The sequence below is a fragment of the Octopus bimaculoides genome, chromosome 10 (assembly GCF_046866305.1).
Source record: "Octopus bimaculoides isolate indiv1 chromosome 10, ASM4686630v1, whole genome shotgun sequence".
Lineage (NCBI taxonomy): Eukaryota > Metazoa > Mollusca > Cephalopoda > Octopoda > Octopodidae > Octopus > Octopus bimaculoides.
The window spans coordinates 71,834,725-71,852,974 of NC_142937.1; the positions used below are offsets into that span (position 1 = coordinate 71,834,725).

The window sequence follows — 18,250 nt, forward strand, 5'->3', positions numbered from 1 at the left end:
TTTCTCACCATATTTCTTTTGAGATACTTTGTGTGTTTCTTTCAATTAATTCTAAATATAACAAAGAATTTAGTAAAATAACATAATCATCATTAAGCTAGTGTTAGGTACAGAAATTGTAACTAAGGTTTGGTAGAAGATATTAATTCAGAACTTTTGAAAATAAAACATTTGTATTACAGAGCCAGAGGCAGTTTCAGGCAGGTTTGTATCAAAAGAGTTAAACATGCTGGAAGACTACATCTTGCTCATATGATTCATTCTTTGGCTTGATTTCTATAGCTGGATGCCCTTCCTAACACTTTGACCTTATGCTGTCTTTACTCAATCACTAACCATTTTACAGATTATAATGGGACCATTTTATCATGGCACCAATACTAGTAAGTCTGCCTTCTGCCACATAAGATTAAATAGTCCTTAATAATTTATGCTATGCCCATACTCTAAAGGCAACATGACCAAGAGGCTGAATAGCAGATAGAGTGGTGATAGCAGAAAATCATAAGTGAAGGTGAATGGATTAAGTGTATGATGGTAGAAACTGTGTGAACAAGGTGGGGAGGGGTAGAGGAAGAGAGGGAGAGGGGAAGAGAGAGAGATGAGTGATGTATATATAGAGGAGAGAGAGAGAACTGTATTTGCCACACACAGAGCTCTAATCAGTAAGGTGAGGTCAGCAAGTTTAGAATGAATTTGGTTTTCTGATAAGGATTCACTAGGACTCGATCATTAGCCTCCTTATATTCAATATTGTCCTTCAAGCTATGATACATATGTTTAAAACTGGCTGTCCATGAGAACTCGTATATGTTGAAAACCTAGTTATTATAGTAAATTTAGAGAAGTTCTAGACATAGAAATAAAACCTAGAATTGAGAGGCTTCAAGTAATGTTAGTAACGACTAGCATATTAATAAGTAGGAGAGAAGAGAAGGAAATAGCCATGCTTGATATGCAAAAATGAAATAGGTAGGGATTCCATAAAGTATTCCTTGAGTAAACTATGAGTACACAAGAAGTGTAGTGGTATTACAGGCAAGCTAAAATAGACATATGACTTCAGATGCCAGGAATGAACTAAATAATTTATTGATCTTTGGTTTCAACTCTTTAAAATAATTACAAACAAAGGGTATTAGTATTTATGAAGTTGGAGAATGGTTCTCTATGGCAGATTCGTATTTAAGAATTTACTCCAAGTACTTATGCAGTTCTTCTATGCAATAAGTTATTAAATGATAAAGACTGAAAATTCGCAATAGAATGAAGAGAATAAAAGAAAATTACTTAACAGGCTTTAAAGTCACTTAGAATGGACATAATATATATATATATATATATATATATATATATATATATATATATATATATCTTTATTGCCCACAGGGGGCTGAACATAGAGGGGACAAACAAGGAAAGACAAAGGGTTTAAGTAGATTACATCGACCCCAGTGCATAAATGGTACTTATTTAATTAACCTTGAATGGATGAAAGGCAAAGTCGACGACAATTCTGAGTTAATGCAACAACTACTGATTTTAATAGATATGAACAGGCAAAACTCTTTGAGTTTTAATATGTGATAGCTCCTAAAGTGGGAGAACATTGATGCATAGTCAGCAATTAATTCCTGTCAAAAAGTAGATCTTGAATTCAGCATTATAACTGAGATTTAGTTATAATTATATGATTGACCCAAATACATAGTTCTTCAAAGAAATAGACAAGTAAATGATTATCTTAAATGAGTGAGAAGTGAAAATATCTGATTGTTGGACAAAATAATGGAAGCACCTTAAAATTTCAAACAAATTTATTTTAATATGGGGTAGGACTGCCTTTCGAAGTAATTACAGTTTGAATTCTATGAGGTATGGACTCGTACAAAGTTTGAATTGTTTCCAAAGGAATGTTTGTCCATTCTTCAGCTAAAACAGTCTCCAGTTCTTGTAGTGATGATGGTGGAGGATATTGAATCCTTACTTGTTTTTCTAAAATTCACCATAAATGTTCAATAATATTGAGATCTGTGGACTCTGGTGGCCAGATAAGATGTTCAACTTCACTAGAATGTTCCTCATGCCATTCTGTAACAACTTTAGCAGTGTGCATTGGTGCATTATCATCCTGAAAGATTGCGTTTCACTCTGGAAACAGTTCCACAACCATAGGATGAATTTGATCAGATAAAATGCTTAAATAGTCTAGACTATTAATTCTGCCATGAAGGAAAACCGTTGGGCCAGCAGATTTCCAAGATATAGCCCCGCCAGATCATCATGGATCCTCCCCCATATTTAACAGTTGGAAGAAGGCAGTCTGGGTCAAATGCTTATTTTGGCTGTCTCCACATGTATATTTGGCCGGTGGTCGGAAATAGCGTAAAGGATGACTCATCTTAGAAAATAACATTCTGCCACTGCTCTAGGAACCAATTCTGTAGGTTTTTACTCCATTCTAAATACTTTGCAACATTTGTTTTTGAAAGTAGTGATTTTCTGATTGCAGCCCTCCCATGAAATTCGGCTGTGTGCAGCTCCTGGCAAACAGTTTTTGTTGAAACTGGGTTCTCAAGGTGGTCATTAAACTCTGCAGTAATTTTGGGAGCTGTACTTTTGTGATCCTTTCTAACAATTCGCGTATGAGTCCGACAGTCCCTATCTGAAAGTTTTGGTTTTCTTCCAGAGTTTTGCTTTGACGAGGAGGTTTTCCCCTTTTTCTTGAAAGCTGTCATTACTTTCGAGACAGTACTTCTTGATACACCAAACATTTCAGCTGTTTTCATTACACTAGTGCCTGCCATATGAGCACCAACAATTTGACCTCTTTGAAAGTCGAACAGATCTGTCATTTTAATGAATTTTAATTACCTTTTTCTGATGATATCTGAAAAGGAACTGCAATTTTAGCAAAACATTTAAGCAACACTAATAATAAATCAAAAAACAAACAAGCTTTTGATGGTTTTACAGATATTTCAAAATTATGATGCTATGATGCTAGGTGTTTCCATTATTTTGTCCAACCCCTGTATATATATATATACACACACATTATTTATATTTGACAGATATTTCTCCTCAACTTTGTTGTTATATATATATATATATATATATATATACATATATATATATATATATACATATATATAAAATACATAACTAGAAGTTCACTCAATATAAATGAGCATATAGTTCAAATCTGAACAAACTTTGTTTAAGATGTAATATATGACATATTCTGTTATATTTGAAAGTAGTTTAAAAAACCCTGTACATAGCCTTTACTGTGAAAGCAGTACGGGCCATGTACAGGGGTACTATTGGTAAGGTAAGAGTTAGCCATGAGTACAGTGATGAATTTAGTGTACAGGTAAGTGTTCAACCAGGGCCTGGTTCTCAATTCCCTCCTATTCATCATTGTTCTTCAGAACATTACAGAGGAATATAAGTCTGGAAGCCCATGGGAACTACTATATGCTGATGATCTAGCCCTCATAGCAGAATCTATAACAGAATTAGAAAAGAAATTCTAGGTGTGGAAACAGAACCTGAAATCAAAGGGTCTTAAAGTTAGAGAAGGTTCAGAGAGCTTTTACCTGTTGGCAACCAAAGATCTTTCTCTCCAAGTGAAAAGAAGATTGTATGATACATGTATATGAACAACTTCAATGTTACATGGTAGTGAAATATGGGCCCTGAAGGCATAGGATATGTGAAGATTAGATAGGAATGAAGCTAGTGTGCTCGGATGTGCAATGGCAGTATACATGTGCAACAGAGCAATAGTGTATTGAGATTAGAGAGGAATGAAGCTGGTATGGTCTGGATGTGCAATGGCAGTGTACATGTGCAACAGAGCACTATGTATTGAGAGAAAAGTTAAGTATAAGAGGAATTATATGCAGCATGCAAGACAGGAGACTGTGCTGGTTTGGTCATGTGATGTGCATGGATGAGGACAGTTGCATAAAGAAGTGCCAATCACTTAAAGTGAAGGAAAGTTGTGGAAGAGGGAGACCAAGTAAGATATGGTACAAAGTACTGAAGGCAGATCTGAAAACGCTGAGTCTTAGAAAGGAGATGACAGAGGACCAAGATATGTGGCACATTACTCAAGGAGACCCATCCACCACAACATAACTGATATCCTAAAACAAAGGTGCCATGTAAAAAGCACTGGTGTGGGTGATGGTGCCACATAAATAACACTGGTGCTGGTATGACATGAACAGCACTGGTGATGGTGTCACATAAAAGCACCCAGTACATTCTGTAAAGTGGTTGGCATTAGGAAAGGCATTCAGCTATAGAAACCAAGTCAGAGCAGACTCTGGAACTTGGTGTAGCACTGGCCTTACCAGCTCCTGTCAAGCTAGCCAATTCATATTAGCATGGAAAACAACTGTTAAATGTTGATGAAAGTGATGGTCCATGGCTGCTGCAAACAACACCAGGCTCCTGACAGGAAGTTATTATGAATTCAAGGTACACTAACATCTTCTATATTTCCTTAGGAGCCAATAACTAAAGAGGCTGGAAAATCCTTTTTTCCAATGCATCTTGGACCCTACACATTATCATTCATTACTACACAGCCCACATACCCTATTGCTCTCTCCAAGACAGAAATTTTTAACCACAGTCTGCCCATGCCATCCAGGTTACTCTGAATTTAAATTCCACTTCATAAGCTAGTGTATTCATCATCATCGTTTAACATCTGTCTTCCATGTATGCATGGGTAGAACAGTTGATAGGAGCTGGCAAGGTAGAAGACTACCCTAGGCTACTGTGTCTGTTTTGGCAGGGTTTTTAAGGCTGGATGCCTTTCCTAACACCAACCACTCTGCAGAGTGGACTCAGTGCTTTTTACGTGGTACTAGCACAGGCAAGGTTAATTTTGGCGCAAATTTTACAGCTGGCTGCCCTTCCAAATGCTGACCACTTTACAGTATGGACAGGATGTCTTTTACGTGGCACCAGCACTGGCAGGGTCACCAACCACATAACTCACAAGACAAAGCATTATGAGAGGGGCAGGGACATTTGAGGAGGGGAACTTGTGTTAAAGGATGAAAGGTTAGAGAGTGACAAAGAGACACGAGAGACAGAAAGAGGTGTTTTGGTATGACAGAGGGGACACTGGAGGAGGTGATCCAGCATCAGATGAAAGGTTAGAGTGTGACAGAGAATAGAGAGGCAAAAACAAGTGTCTTGCTACAGAGGAAGTACATGGTTACTCAGCAAGAGAGAGGGGGAAGGGGGGAAGGGGGAAGGGGGGAGGGAGGGAGATTGAGAGAGGGGAAGGAGGGAGATGGAGAGAGGGTGAGGGAGGGAGGGAGGGAGGGAGATGGAGAGAGGGGGAGTGTGATACAAGAATGAAGACAGAAACAGGTGTTCTGATGTAAAGGAGATACTTGGTTACCTAGTCAGAGAGAAAAGCAAGAGGGGAGAGAGAGAGGGAAGAGCAAGAAAAAGAGAGAGGTGGGAAACAGCAAAAGTATCAGGTCATTGAGCATGAAATGTCTCGTTCTCTTATGCACCAAGTTTGACAGTCGTTAATTCTAATGTTTTATCCTGACAATTCTTTGTTTTACAACATTGAAGAGTTACATTATCACTTTTTGAAATGCAATTCATGGTGCCTGATTATATTGTGAGTTTTCTCTTGTAAACCAATTTTTGTGAACCCATGGATGGATCAAAAATTTGTGTTGTTTATGAATATGAGTTCCATCATAGAACCAATGCATCCCAGACAGCTTGAAAAATCAATGAGGTGTTTGGTGAAGATGTGGCAAATGAGCACACTGTATGTCAATGGTTTGAGAAGTTCCGGTCTGGTGACTTTACTCTTGAAAATCAGCTTCATGCTAGACCTGAGACCAAGGTGAGTAATGATGAGCTGGAAATGGATACATCTCAAACTACGTGTGAGTTAGCATCAAGGTCTGATGTTTCAATTCCAACTATATTAGACCATCTGAAACAAATAAGCAAGGTAGAGAAGCTGGACAAGTGGGTACCACATGAACTGGACGAGCATCAAATGACATGTCATCTTGAAACTTGCTGTTATTTGCTGTCATGGCATAAAAGCGAACCATCCCTGCATCATATTGTTATGTGTAATGAAAAATGGATTCTTTTCAACAATAGCAAGTGTTCTGCACAATGGTTGGATAGAAACAAAGTGCCAAAACACAATCCAAAAAAGAATATTCACCAAAAAAAGCTAATGGTGTCTGTTTGTTGGTCCAGTGCTGGTGTCCTCCACTACAACTTCATGAGACCTGGTAAGTCAATTACAACAGACGTATACATCCATCAATTGGATGAAATGATGACTGAACTCGCAATTAAACAATCGAGATTGGTCAATAGAGACAGGCCAATTCTCTTGTACGACAATGCTCAACCACATGTTGTACAAAAAAATGTTACTTAAGGTACAGGAACTGAACTTGGAAGTACTCCATCATCCACTATATTCACCAGACATTTGCACCAACTGACTATCATGTTTTTCAGGCATTAAACCACTTTTTGCAAGGAAAAAAACTTGAAATTTGAAGAAGATGTAAAAACAGCCTTTCGTGATTTCATCACCGCTTGCTCTCCAGAATTCTTTGCTGCTGGTACAAATAAGCTACCAATAAAATGGCAAAATTGTGTTGATAATTTAGATGCATACTTTGATTAACTGCTTTGCTTTTTGTTGTGATAAAATAAAATAAACTTTCAGTTCAAAATCGGACATTTCATTCTTAATGACCTGATACAAGAGAAAGCAGGAGAGAGATGGTGAAGTGCCAGGGTATACTCACAAGTAACAAGGATCAGAGCATAGATTTGATGGTAGAGTAAGGAAGAGGGAGGTACGAAGGTCATAATATACACAGTCTGGTATTGCCAAGGATGTGCAAGTAGTGAGTAGTGATTGCAGTGACTGGTGAAAACCTGGGTATAGGAATGGGGTGGGGGGAAAGCAGCGATATAGTGAGCAGGGTAGTGAGGGCATGGAAGGGGATTGGAAGACAATCATAGTTTATGAAAAGGAAATGTGAAGAAGGGAAAGATGCAGTTTAGAAGAGAAGATGTAGTCCGGTTTCTTGAGGTAGGGTGTGTGAAAAGTCTGTTGTTACATGTGAGTAAGACACAACGTTTCTAGCACTCAGTTTTGCTGATGTGGGCGGGTTTTTTCTAGAACCTCATATTGACAAACATCTTGATCCATTGTCATTTCCTCCATGAGCCCTAACATCCTAAAACCTAAGACTTAAGACATCCTCACCACTTCATCCCATGTCTTCCTGAGTCTCTTTTTTCCACAGGTACCATCTACTTTCAGTGACAGGCACTTCTGTATACAGTTGTCTTTACTCATATGCCCAAACCAACACATTTTCCTCTCCTACATGCCACATTTAATCCCTTTTGTGCCTAAATTTCCTCTTTCGGCACAGTTGTGCTTTGGCGTGCACACTGAGTCTGGAAATAATACTTTCTAGAAACAATATTATTTCTAGAAACAATACTATTCTAGAAACAATACTTTCAGAGTATCCACCACATTACTAATTTGGTCCCCTAAGTAGCAGAAACTATCTACTACCTCAAGAAAGCCTCCTGGGCATTTGATAGAATCTAAATCTTTTGTGCTCTTAGTGCTTATTGTTCCTGCGCATCTGCCGCACATGAAAGTGACCTTATTTGTTAACCAACCTGCAATTCCACTGCATCTCTTATGCATCCATAGCTTACACTTGGTGCAGCAAATGAAATTACTTCCCACTTCTTTCCTACACATTGAGCAGGGCCATTTTCCTGACAGAAAGAGAGTCCATCCTGCTTTCTTGCTAACAACAATTTTAGTCTTTACTAAGTTAACTTTGAGGTCCTTTGATTCCAGGTTTTCCTTCCAAATCTGGAACTTCTCCAATTCTCCTTCAGATTCTGCAATAAGAGCAAGATCATCAGCATATAGCAGTTCCCATTGGTATCCAGTTTTTAATTCCTCTATCATGGCCTGGAGAACAATGATAAATAAGAGTGGACTAAGAACTGATTCCTAGTGAACTCCAGCATGTATAAAGTTATCGCTGTATTCAAGGCCAACTCTCACCTTACTGACAGCATGGCTGTACATGGCTTGAACAACTCTAACAACCTGGTGTTCATTGATGAAAAGAAAACTGACATTCGACAGTAAACCACCAGAATGACCAACTTTGGAGTGTATCTAGCTCCATTGAGGGTAGACTCATAAATTGACATCAAAATCCACAGTCAGTTATGGTTTAGGCAGCTGTGACAGACACTGGAAAGTTTCCCCTCGTTTTTGTGCCTCAAGTATTAGAATTAATACCTAACAATACATTAGTGACATTCTGGGAGCTGAACTGCTTCTATGGGTGAATGAGCCCTTTCAAAGTGCATCATGGAGCCTCCAACAGGACTCGGCATCATCCCACAGCTTCAAACAGATACAACACTGGATTCAGAAAAACATTACATTGTTCATAGGCAAGGATGTTATGGCCCTCAAGAAGCCTCAATATCAACCTGTTGGATTTTTCTGTTTCGTTCATTTTGGAGACAAGAGTCTTGAGCACTCCTCATGCTTCACTTGACGCTCTGAAGGCAAAACTGCACCAGGAATTGGCTTTGATTCTCCAAGAACAGCTGCATGCCACATGTGAAGCATTTGCGCCTAGATTTAAGGCTGTGATTTGAAACAGAGGTGGTCATATTGAAAAAAAATGTGGTAGTGTCATAATTGCAAAGCTCGGGCCCAAAATATAACAATGTATTCTGCTTTGGCAAAATTTAAAAAAGTTGGTTGCCTTAATTTTGGGACATCCTGTACATATCTTCAGTCAACCAGATTACCTTCTTAATAAGAGAAGAACATTCAAGGTTTATATCAACTCCAAACTAGAAGGATGTTAGTTCTTTTCAACAGTTAATCAGTTAATCAAACATTTTTGCTCTGATTTTCCTAAAATTATACTTGTTCTGATTACAGAATCAGTTGTTGATTTTTATGCATCTGTCCTCTTTTAGAAGCAACACTTAATATTCTATTGAAAATGTTTTTGTTTTTTTGTTTTCTTGAAGTTTTGAATTTTTTTTCTTTTATTGAAACTGCATTTTTAGTTTATCTTCATTTTTAGAATGAAATATCAGAAGCTACCGCTCATTGTTAAAAGGCCACAGTAATTGAAAATTGGCACGGAAACTAGAGAACAGAAAGCACATGATAATGACTGGTGAACTACAAGTTATTTTATTTTTATTCATATAACAAAAATAGATTCTCTCAGAAATATAAATAAATTAAGATATTTAAAAGTGTGCAAGTGAGACTGAGTTAATCTCACAATACCACATGTAATAACAGTTGAAAGTTTGAAGTTATTCTTCAAAAATGGCAGGTAACTATTTGATATATCCTATGAAGATGTTTTCTTCTTTTTCTTCTTAGTATCTGTTGCTATTTAACTCAACAGCTAATTCCATACATATTTGGTCAAAATATTTTCAATGAATACAAATCAGTAAAAAAAGATTTTTTAATCATTCTTGAGAAATTCTCTTCACATTATCGCTACCAAAAACTCACACTATGAACCAGTGTTACATTAAGAATACAAATATAATTTTTTTTTAATTTCAACATTTTTCTCTCACCCCATTAACACATAACCACTGTCAGATATTATTTATCCAGTTTGCACTCAAAATTAATGTGTATTTCCTGATGATCAAATAACTGTAAATATGACAGTTTTAGATGTTTGTATGATTAAAAAAATATTATTTCTTTCATTTTTAAAGTATTTATTTTGTATGTGACAAACATAATTTTTTCCTTTTAAAACAATTGTGAGATTTATGACTGCACAATCTTAATGTTATCTAAGTTGTTTTTGAGAAACAAATTCATTAATTATGTTTTCATTAGAATCTTCTCATATATATCACAAAGCTGTTTTTTATTTGGTCCAGGTCATCCTTGATTGAACAGACGAATGATCAAAACTCTTTTAACCATGATTAACCCATGTTTACTCTGATAGTGTACCTAGAATTACATAGCCTCTTTTAAACATAGCAGTGTAGTTTGAGTGATTTGACTGTTGTTTCTAGCAGATCAAGTGACTGCATATAGGCTACCTTGCTGGCCTTTATTACATTAAAGCTGATTTTTGAGAAAACAGATTTATATTTTCCAATTTGGCTTCATACCAAATGTAAGAAAGAATGGTTTAAGAAAATAAATCAAACAAAAGAACTAATGATATAAAAGAGAGTTAACCTACCTTATGCCAACCTTTTAGGGGCCATTTTCGTTTTTTAAGTAAATATCCCTGATATTTTTCTGGTTTTTCTTCACATTTCTCTCCTTCTTTCAATCCATTAATTATCTCCCATTCTTGAATTGCTTTGATTTTTTTAAGGTTTTTTGGACTTGGTTTAGGATGTTGGATAAGGTTTCCTGAGACTGTATTAACTTCAATATGGGATCCAGACAAGGAGTTACTTTCATCACTGTCATCCTGATAAATATAAACAGATAATTTTTAATCACTAACTAAATATACAATATACTAAATATATAAACAATAAATGTTTAAGTGAAATTAAATCTTTATGTGTTTTTGAATAGCTAACATGTATCTTTCATTGTGTAATTGTTTTAGTTTCAACACACTGTCTCAGATCAAATCACTTGTCTGGCAAGTGCACCTCTGAAATAAATATATCTTCTTTCATCAAAAGTCAATTAACACTAAATTAATTATAAAAAAACTACTACTTAAATCTGAAATGTAAAGAAAATATTCTAACCAAACAGAATTAATGATTTGATATACAGTAGCATTTATTGGTTTTTTGTCATTTCAAGTTAAGATTGTTTTTCAAAATTTTTTGTAAATTCACTTCCAACTTTGCTTCTTCATACTCTGAAAAGAAAGTAGTAACACAAAGATTGAGAGTATCCTTGGCATATTAGCTACCCTAAATTGGAGAGATGAACAAGGGGTATTGTTCACCTTGTGGTTTAAAAAAAACTTATAAAATAATTTTGTTTTTGGATTTGAGTTTGTGTGTTGAAGCATATTTTGCTGTGTCTGGGGAGAGTCATTCTCTTTTAGTGCCTCACTGGTAAAGTTTCCTCTCAATTATCTATTTTTCCTAAAATTTTCTTTGCATTTTGCAACCTTTTCAATAGTCGTTGACTCTGTCCATTATCTGAGCTGTGTACTTTTTGTTTCTTTGTGCGCATGTATGTGGGTCAGTGTGTGTGTGTGCATGCACATGTATGTATGTGTGTATGTATGTGTGTATGTATGTATGTATGTATGTATGTATGCAAGTGTGTGTATGCATGTATGTATGTGTGTGTGCATATGCATATATGTATGTGTGTGTACGTTTGTATGTATGTATTCTGTATATTCATGCAATTGTGTTTGTATGTTTGTGGGTTTTTATGTATGTGTATGTGTGTGTGTGTTTGCATATGTGTGTGTACCTCAGTCTCCTTGTGTGTGCATGTCTGAGTGTGTGTGTGCATGTGTATGGGATTTTGTGACTATGTACTGTGTCTGTATGTATGGATGTGTATCTCCATACATGTGGATGTGTGTCTCCATATGTGTCCTTGTGTCAAGTGAAGTGTGTGTGTGCATATGATCATGTGTTTCAGTCTTCATTTGCATATGTGTGTGTGTATGTGTGATTCTCTGTTCATATTACCTATGTACCTATCCGTCTGTATATCTATCTGATTACATTCATATTCATTTGCCTACACATGTGCATATACAAAAAAGTAAACACACACACACATACATCTACATAACAGCCCACTAACTATTCTACCTGCATATAAATATAAACTGTAGGTATGGAGGTATGATTACCTACTATGTATATTTCCTATGTAGTATGGGGGATGTTTCATTTATGAGGACGTACTCCTGTATTTGTCTGAGAGTTGGGTCCTTTGAGTGCTTGAATAAAATGTGGATGTCAGGTTGACCCAGGTTGCCTCCATATTGGTCCTTGGCATGTTGGAAGTGTATGGAGAACTGTCTTTTGTCGTCATATTTTCTCAAAGGTTCAATGCTCCTAGACTAAATGAACATTTGAGACAATATGACAACAAAAAATAGTCCTCCATACTCTATCAACATACCAAGGGCCAACATGGAGGCAACCTGGGTCAACTTGACATCTGCATTTTATTCAAGCACCCAAAGGACACAAACCTCAGACAAATACAGGAATATGTCCTCATAAATGAAACATCCTCAGTACTAAATAGGAAATATATGTAGTAGGTAATCATACCCCCAATACCCACAGTTTATATTTATATACAGGTAGAATAGTTAGTGGGCTGTTATGTAGATGTATGTATGTGTGTGTGTGTGTGTGTTTATGAATACGTATATGTATATGCACATGTATGTAGGCAAATGGATATGAATTTAAACAGATAGACATACAGACGGATAGGTACATCGGTAATATGAACAGACAAGCACACACACACACACACATATGCAAATGAAGACTGAAACACATGACCATATACACACACACTTCACTTTACACAAGGACACATATGGAGACACACATCTACACATATTGAGATACACATCCATACATACAGACAGACACAGTACATAGTTACAAAAATCCACACACACTCAGACATGCACACACAAGGAGACAGAGGTAAACACACACACACACGCATACACATAAAAACACATAAACACAAACACATGAATATGCTGAATACATACATAAACGTATACATGCATACATATATACATACATGTGAATGCACACACACACTGACCCACACACAAGCATAAGCAAAAAGAACGCAGCTCGGATAACGGACAGAGTTAATGATTATTAAAAAGGTTGCAAGATGCAATGAAAATTTTAGGAAAAATAAATAAGTAAATGAGTGGAAACTTTACCAGTGAGTGTGTTAAATAATAAAGCACTAAAAGAGAATGACTCTCCCCAGTCATGAAATGATGTTTTAAATGGCTTTGTTTCCATCTAAGTGGAACTTCAAATTAACTGACAACCTTTTCCTTGTAAATGTAATACATGGGTGTGTGTATGCATATGTGTGTATGTGTGTGCACATATACTAGGGCTAGGTCTAGACTTTCAAACCTTCCTGCTTTCCATGCAGGAATTTGACACTTATCCACTCTACTATGGGCAAGTAGTGCAATATATATGACATATTTGTAACATGGCTTATAGTGCAACTTGTACTGCTCACCTGTAACATAGTGGTTATGAGCATCAAAATCATAAAGATGATATTCTTTACTTCCTACCCCTTATCCACCATTCACTACATCAACTCCTCAATCATACCCGGTTTTTGCAGTTGTCACCTACTCATCCCTACCTTGCCCATTTCTCTCTCTCTCTCTCTCTCTCTCTCTCATACACACAACCACTTCCCCACATATTCTCAATTCTTCTGCACCCACTCCTTCTCATTTTGTACTTTGAAGCTCCATCCTGACACTTCATCACCACTATTTCATTTTTGTTCAGTTCTAGCCCTGTTGCTCCACCCTCTCTTCCATAATGTGAGTAGCCATGTTGCTTCTCTACAGCAAGAAACCTGTCCTGTTCCAGTTCTTTCTCTCATTAATAAACCCCTCATCTCCAAGCATAAAACTGCTTCCCTCTCTACTGTAGTCTCATTCACTTGGAGGGAATTTTTATTCTTGCATGCTGTATGGCAACCTCACTAGTATTGATGACATAAAAAAAGCACCCAGTATGCATTGCAAAGTGATTCATGTTAGAAAGAGCATCCAGCCATAGAAACCATGCCAAAGCAGACAGTGGAATATGATGCAGCCCTCCAACCAATCAAATCTTGTCAATCGGTCTAATCCTTACTAACATGGGATGTAAATGTGATGATGATGATAATGATGGTCCAGCATACAACAAAACTACTGTTCCAAAACTTTTCACCATGTACCACACAGAGTTTTCTAATTTTAATTTTACTGTTTTAATATATTGCATTACACAAATTTATTCAAGTATACACAAATTCATGTATACTTGAATAAATAACAAGCTTATGTCTACATCATTTTCAACAACATTAAAAAAAAATGATCTTTTTATTAGAAAATAGTTTACCAGTCATCAAACAAAAGTGCCATTATTCAACAAAGCAATCATGAGTGTACTAATATAACATCAAATTTGCCATAAGCAATAGATTGTGTATATCATCTTAATTATTAGATAACAAAATTAATTGATTAAACATGTTTGAAATTGTGAAACGAAATTTTTTAAATAGAGTCTTTTTGTCTTTTAGTTATCTTCATGCATATATCTCTTTTTTTTTTATTTTTTATCTCCCAATGATATTTCTTAGATAGGCAATATTAATACACTTGGTTTTACTGCTTATGTTTATTGCTAGCTTGGGTTAGACAAATATCCTATAAAAACATTTTTTACAGCTGGATGAACTTTCTGAAGCCAACCCTTATCTGTTCTTCAAGTAAGGGGTCTTATTCCAGATGGTTTTTAAGGTATGAAGCAAGCCAACAATACTATTCAAATGTCATAACTTACAAATAAGTGAGTGCAAATAAAAACAAATACAGACACACACATGTGCACATACACACACACACACACACACATACACAGATACATCAATCAGTAGAAAGATGGATGGAGGGACGGACAGACAGATAACAAGTTTCTTTTCTATGTCTACTTAGAAGACTTTGGTTAGCCCAGACCAAATCTACTTAGGAGACTTTGGTTAGCCCAGACCTATAACAGAAGACATTTGTACGAGGTATCATGCAGGACTGAACCTGAAATCATGTGGTTGAGAATCAAACTTCTTAACCACATAGCCATTTTATTTTAAATAACTTACACTATTGTAAGAGTATATATAAATATATGAACAAAACTAAACAACAGAATTAAGATTGATATATGCTGTCTTGGATCTTTTTTAACAAACCCATCAAATGAGGAACATCCCCATAATCAGTTGGTGGGGTTGCCAGATTAGAAGAGCAGAAGATATGGGTAAGATTTTGACAGCTATTGTTTTGATGAAAGATTTGGTGATCTGTCTACTGTACAAATTGTGAAGAAGGAAAGAGTTTCGAACTGAAGGAAAAGTTGTCTGGTATAGATGAGAAGAGTGTTGTATACAACAGGTAACTTATTTGTGGATTATGTAGAGGTTGCAATGTTGTGAAGGTCAAAGTCCATTACAGCAACAGTAGAAGAGGCAGAAATAGAACAATAGAACAGAAACACAATGAAAGAGGGAATGAAGAGTTTCAATATAAAACAGTTTATTGATCTGGTTTATCGATCAGGATGCCAGTGATCAAAGGAAGTGCAGTTTCCCCAATGCGAGAAACAAGTTTCACAGTGAAATACTCTGGGCTCTGGAAATAGTCAACTGTTGAGGACTGAAATACTTTATTCTAATAAATCCCAAGTCACTTTATACAAGTTTAGGCAATGTTAAGAATGTAAGTTGTTTTTTTTTTTTAAGTCCTAGGTCAGTAAACCTATGACCAACAGTATTCACACTATGACCATTTCCTCTCATTTTTTCCAGTGAAACTTAACTATGATTACATAATAAATATACAATTCCATTTTTGAAACAATGCTCTCAGATCAAGCAACCTTATAGAGACTTCCAGAAGCTACTGGAAATGGTAAAACCTTGAAGCATTGTTTTGGTAGTGATTCCAAGAAACAATGTGTTTTATTGTCTATCATCACTGTCATCATCATAATTGTCATTGTAACCACACCTTTCTTGTAAGAACAGGCATATGGCATAGTGGTTAAGAGCGCGGGCTACTAACCCCAAGATTCCGAGTTCGACTCCAGGCAGTGACCTGAATAATAATAATAATAATAATAATAATAACAATAACAACATTGAAAAATACCTTAGGAATGAGAACCCAGGTTCGAAATTTCCCCAAGACACATGATGAAAGCTGGAGGGTATATCAGCCGAAACGTTGTGTTAACAATAAACAAGAGGAGGACAAATATCCATCAATAGTAAATAATGTAAATAAGAACTAAAGTTGTTAGATTACATAAGCAGAGAATACAGTAACATTTATTAATGACAGAATAAACAGAAAACAGCTTTTATTAGCAAGGGAAAGAAATTTTAAGAATATTGAAGAATTTATGCTCATGTTTTTCATAAGAATTAACAATTTAAAGCATTCTTATTGTAGGTATCTTCTAACATCAGTGTTTATTCTCATCTTCCAAAAAAAAAAAAAAAATAGTGGTGAGATGGAGCAGAAACTGTAGAATGCCAAACCAAATACTTTCTGAGAATCCTGCCAGGATTCTGAGTTCAAATCCTGCCAAGGTCAGTTCTGCTTTTCCTTTTTTTTTTTTTTTTTTTTGTAGTTGATAAAATAAATAACAGTAATATATAAGAAAATAAGAGTTAATATATAAGAGTTAGCCAATTACTATCCATCCCAAGTAAAAGTTAATGATGCACCTTAGAAAAAAATTATTGACACATATTTTCATTTGTAACATCTGTTTTCTCCAACATAGGTGGGATGATTAATGCAAATTTAGAAAATTTTGTATAAATTTTGGGAATTTATGTTCTAACACTATGAAGTAGCTACATTAAAAGTGAATAGTAAAATGTCTTTCAAGTATAAAAGAGGCTCCAATGTTTTACACCAAATTCACGTACAAAGTAGGAAAGTCTCCTGGATAAAATGTTAGACTATGACAAGTAACACTCCTAGATGATTTACTACCTATTTTTTAAGTTATATCAACTGTGTTATATAGAATGAATTGCCTTGTCTAGATACACAAAGAATCAATCTGCAACAGATTTTAAGTGACTAAAAGTATCGTCTCCACATGACCATTGTCTCTTTTTACAATAGTTGTATTTTATGATTTCACTACAGGAGTTGTAACACTTTTAAGGCTTTTAGCATTTATATCTACCACTTTTCTGGTGTCAACCCTAGAAAATAAAAGACAAGGGTGCTATAGGTGTAAAGGAATACAACCTAAAGGTAAGAGGTAATATCACAAGATGTTTTTTCTCAATCCTTTTATTGGTGGTACCACAAACTGTTAATGTGTGCATGTACATGCACGCATGTACACGCACACACACACACACACACACACACACACAGGCACATGCACACACACACACAATGTACTTCCCATGGGCTTCAGCACTCACAAGGATATGGCACATGCAGGACAATGAAAAAAACACACTTGTCCAAGGTACCATGTAGTAAGCCCAATCACATCACATGATTGCAAAATTAGCATCTTAATCACAAAGCTATAATTTTTATGTAGAAGAAAATAAAGTACATTGATAAAAAGGAAATACTCAGTGTATTGAACTGGTGATTTTAATCCAACATTTTACCTTCATTAGTTTTTGTTATGATTTTCCTTTAAAATAATATCTTATTTGTTTCTCAAGGAAATTGTTTACCAGCTTCAACAACATGGCTCTACCATACTGAGACTGATTTAGAAAGGTAAATGTTGCTCCAGTGATTAATTAAGGAGTGAATCAATAACATGAAAGTACCATAAATTGCAAAAGAATACAAGCAATGATTATTGATTGCCTATCTTTTAGGAAGGGATAAAAAGACAATCAATGAATTTCTATAAACTTCACTCCTTTATTTATTATTATCAGTAATAACAAGTATGAAACAATTTATGTTTGATAATTCAATAGTCAAATTGTAGCCTTTCATTGCACTAGAATACAAGTAAACATCTATATACATTGCCTTGGTAAATAATGAAAGATAAATATGGTGCCCAAGTCTCTCCTTTAGTATCAAATGATACTCAATAGCTTATTTAGGCCCTGGTTTAATGCTGTGAGAAACCTATATAAAGATCTGGTATGAGATCTTTTTTGACATACAAAATCATTGAGATGAAACTGAAATAGAGCTAATATTTACTTATATAGTCATAAATTGATGAAACTAACTTTAAAAAAGCAAAAAAAACAAAAAAACATGTAAACATAAGTGCAGGCATGGCTGTGTGGTTAAGAAGCTCACTTTGCAACCACGTGATTTTGGGTTCAATCCCACTAAATGACATCTTGGGCACGTGTCTG

General features: G+C 35.6%; 1 protein-coding gene across 30 annotated transcripts in view; it reads right to left on the reverse strand.

Moving 5' to 3' along the window:
* LOC106882425 (oxysterol-binding protein-related protein 6) overlaps positions 1–18,250 on the reverse strand; it is a 287,012-nt gene that overhangs the window by 134,717 nt on the left and 134,045 nt on the right. For all 30 annotated transcript variants that reach the window (XM_089358781.1, XM_089358777.1, XM_089358776.1 and 27 more), the window contains one exon: positions 10,332–10,568. In XM_089358781.1, the coding sequence (XP_089214907.1) occupies positions 10,332–10,568 (237 nt within the window). The remainder of the gene's footprint in view (positions 1–10,331; positions 10,569–18,250) is intronic.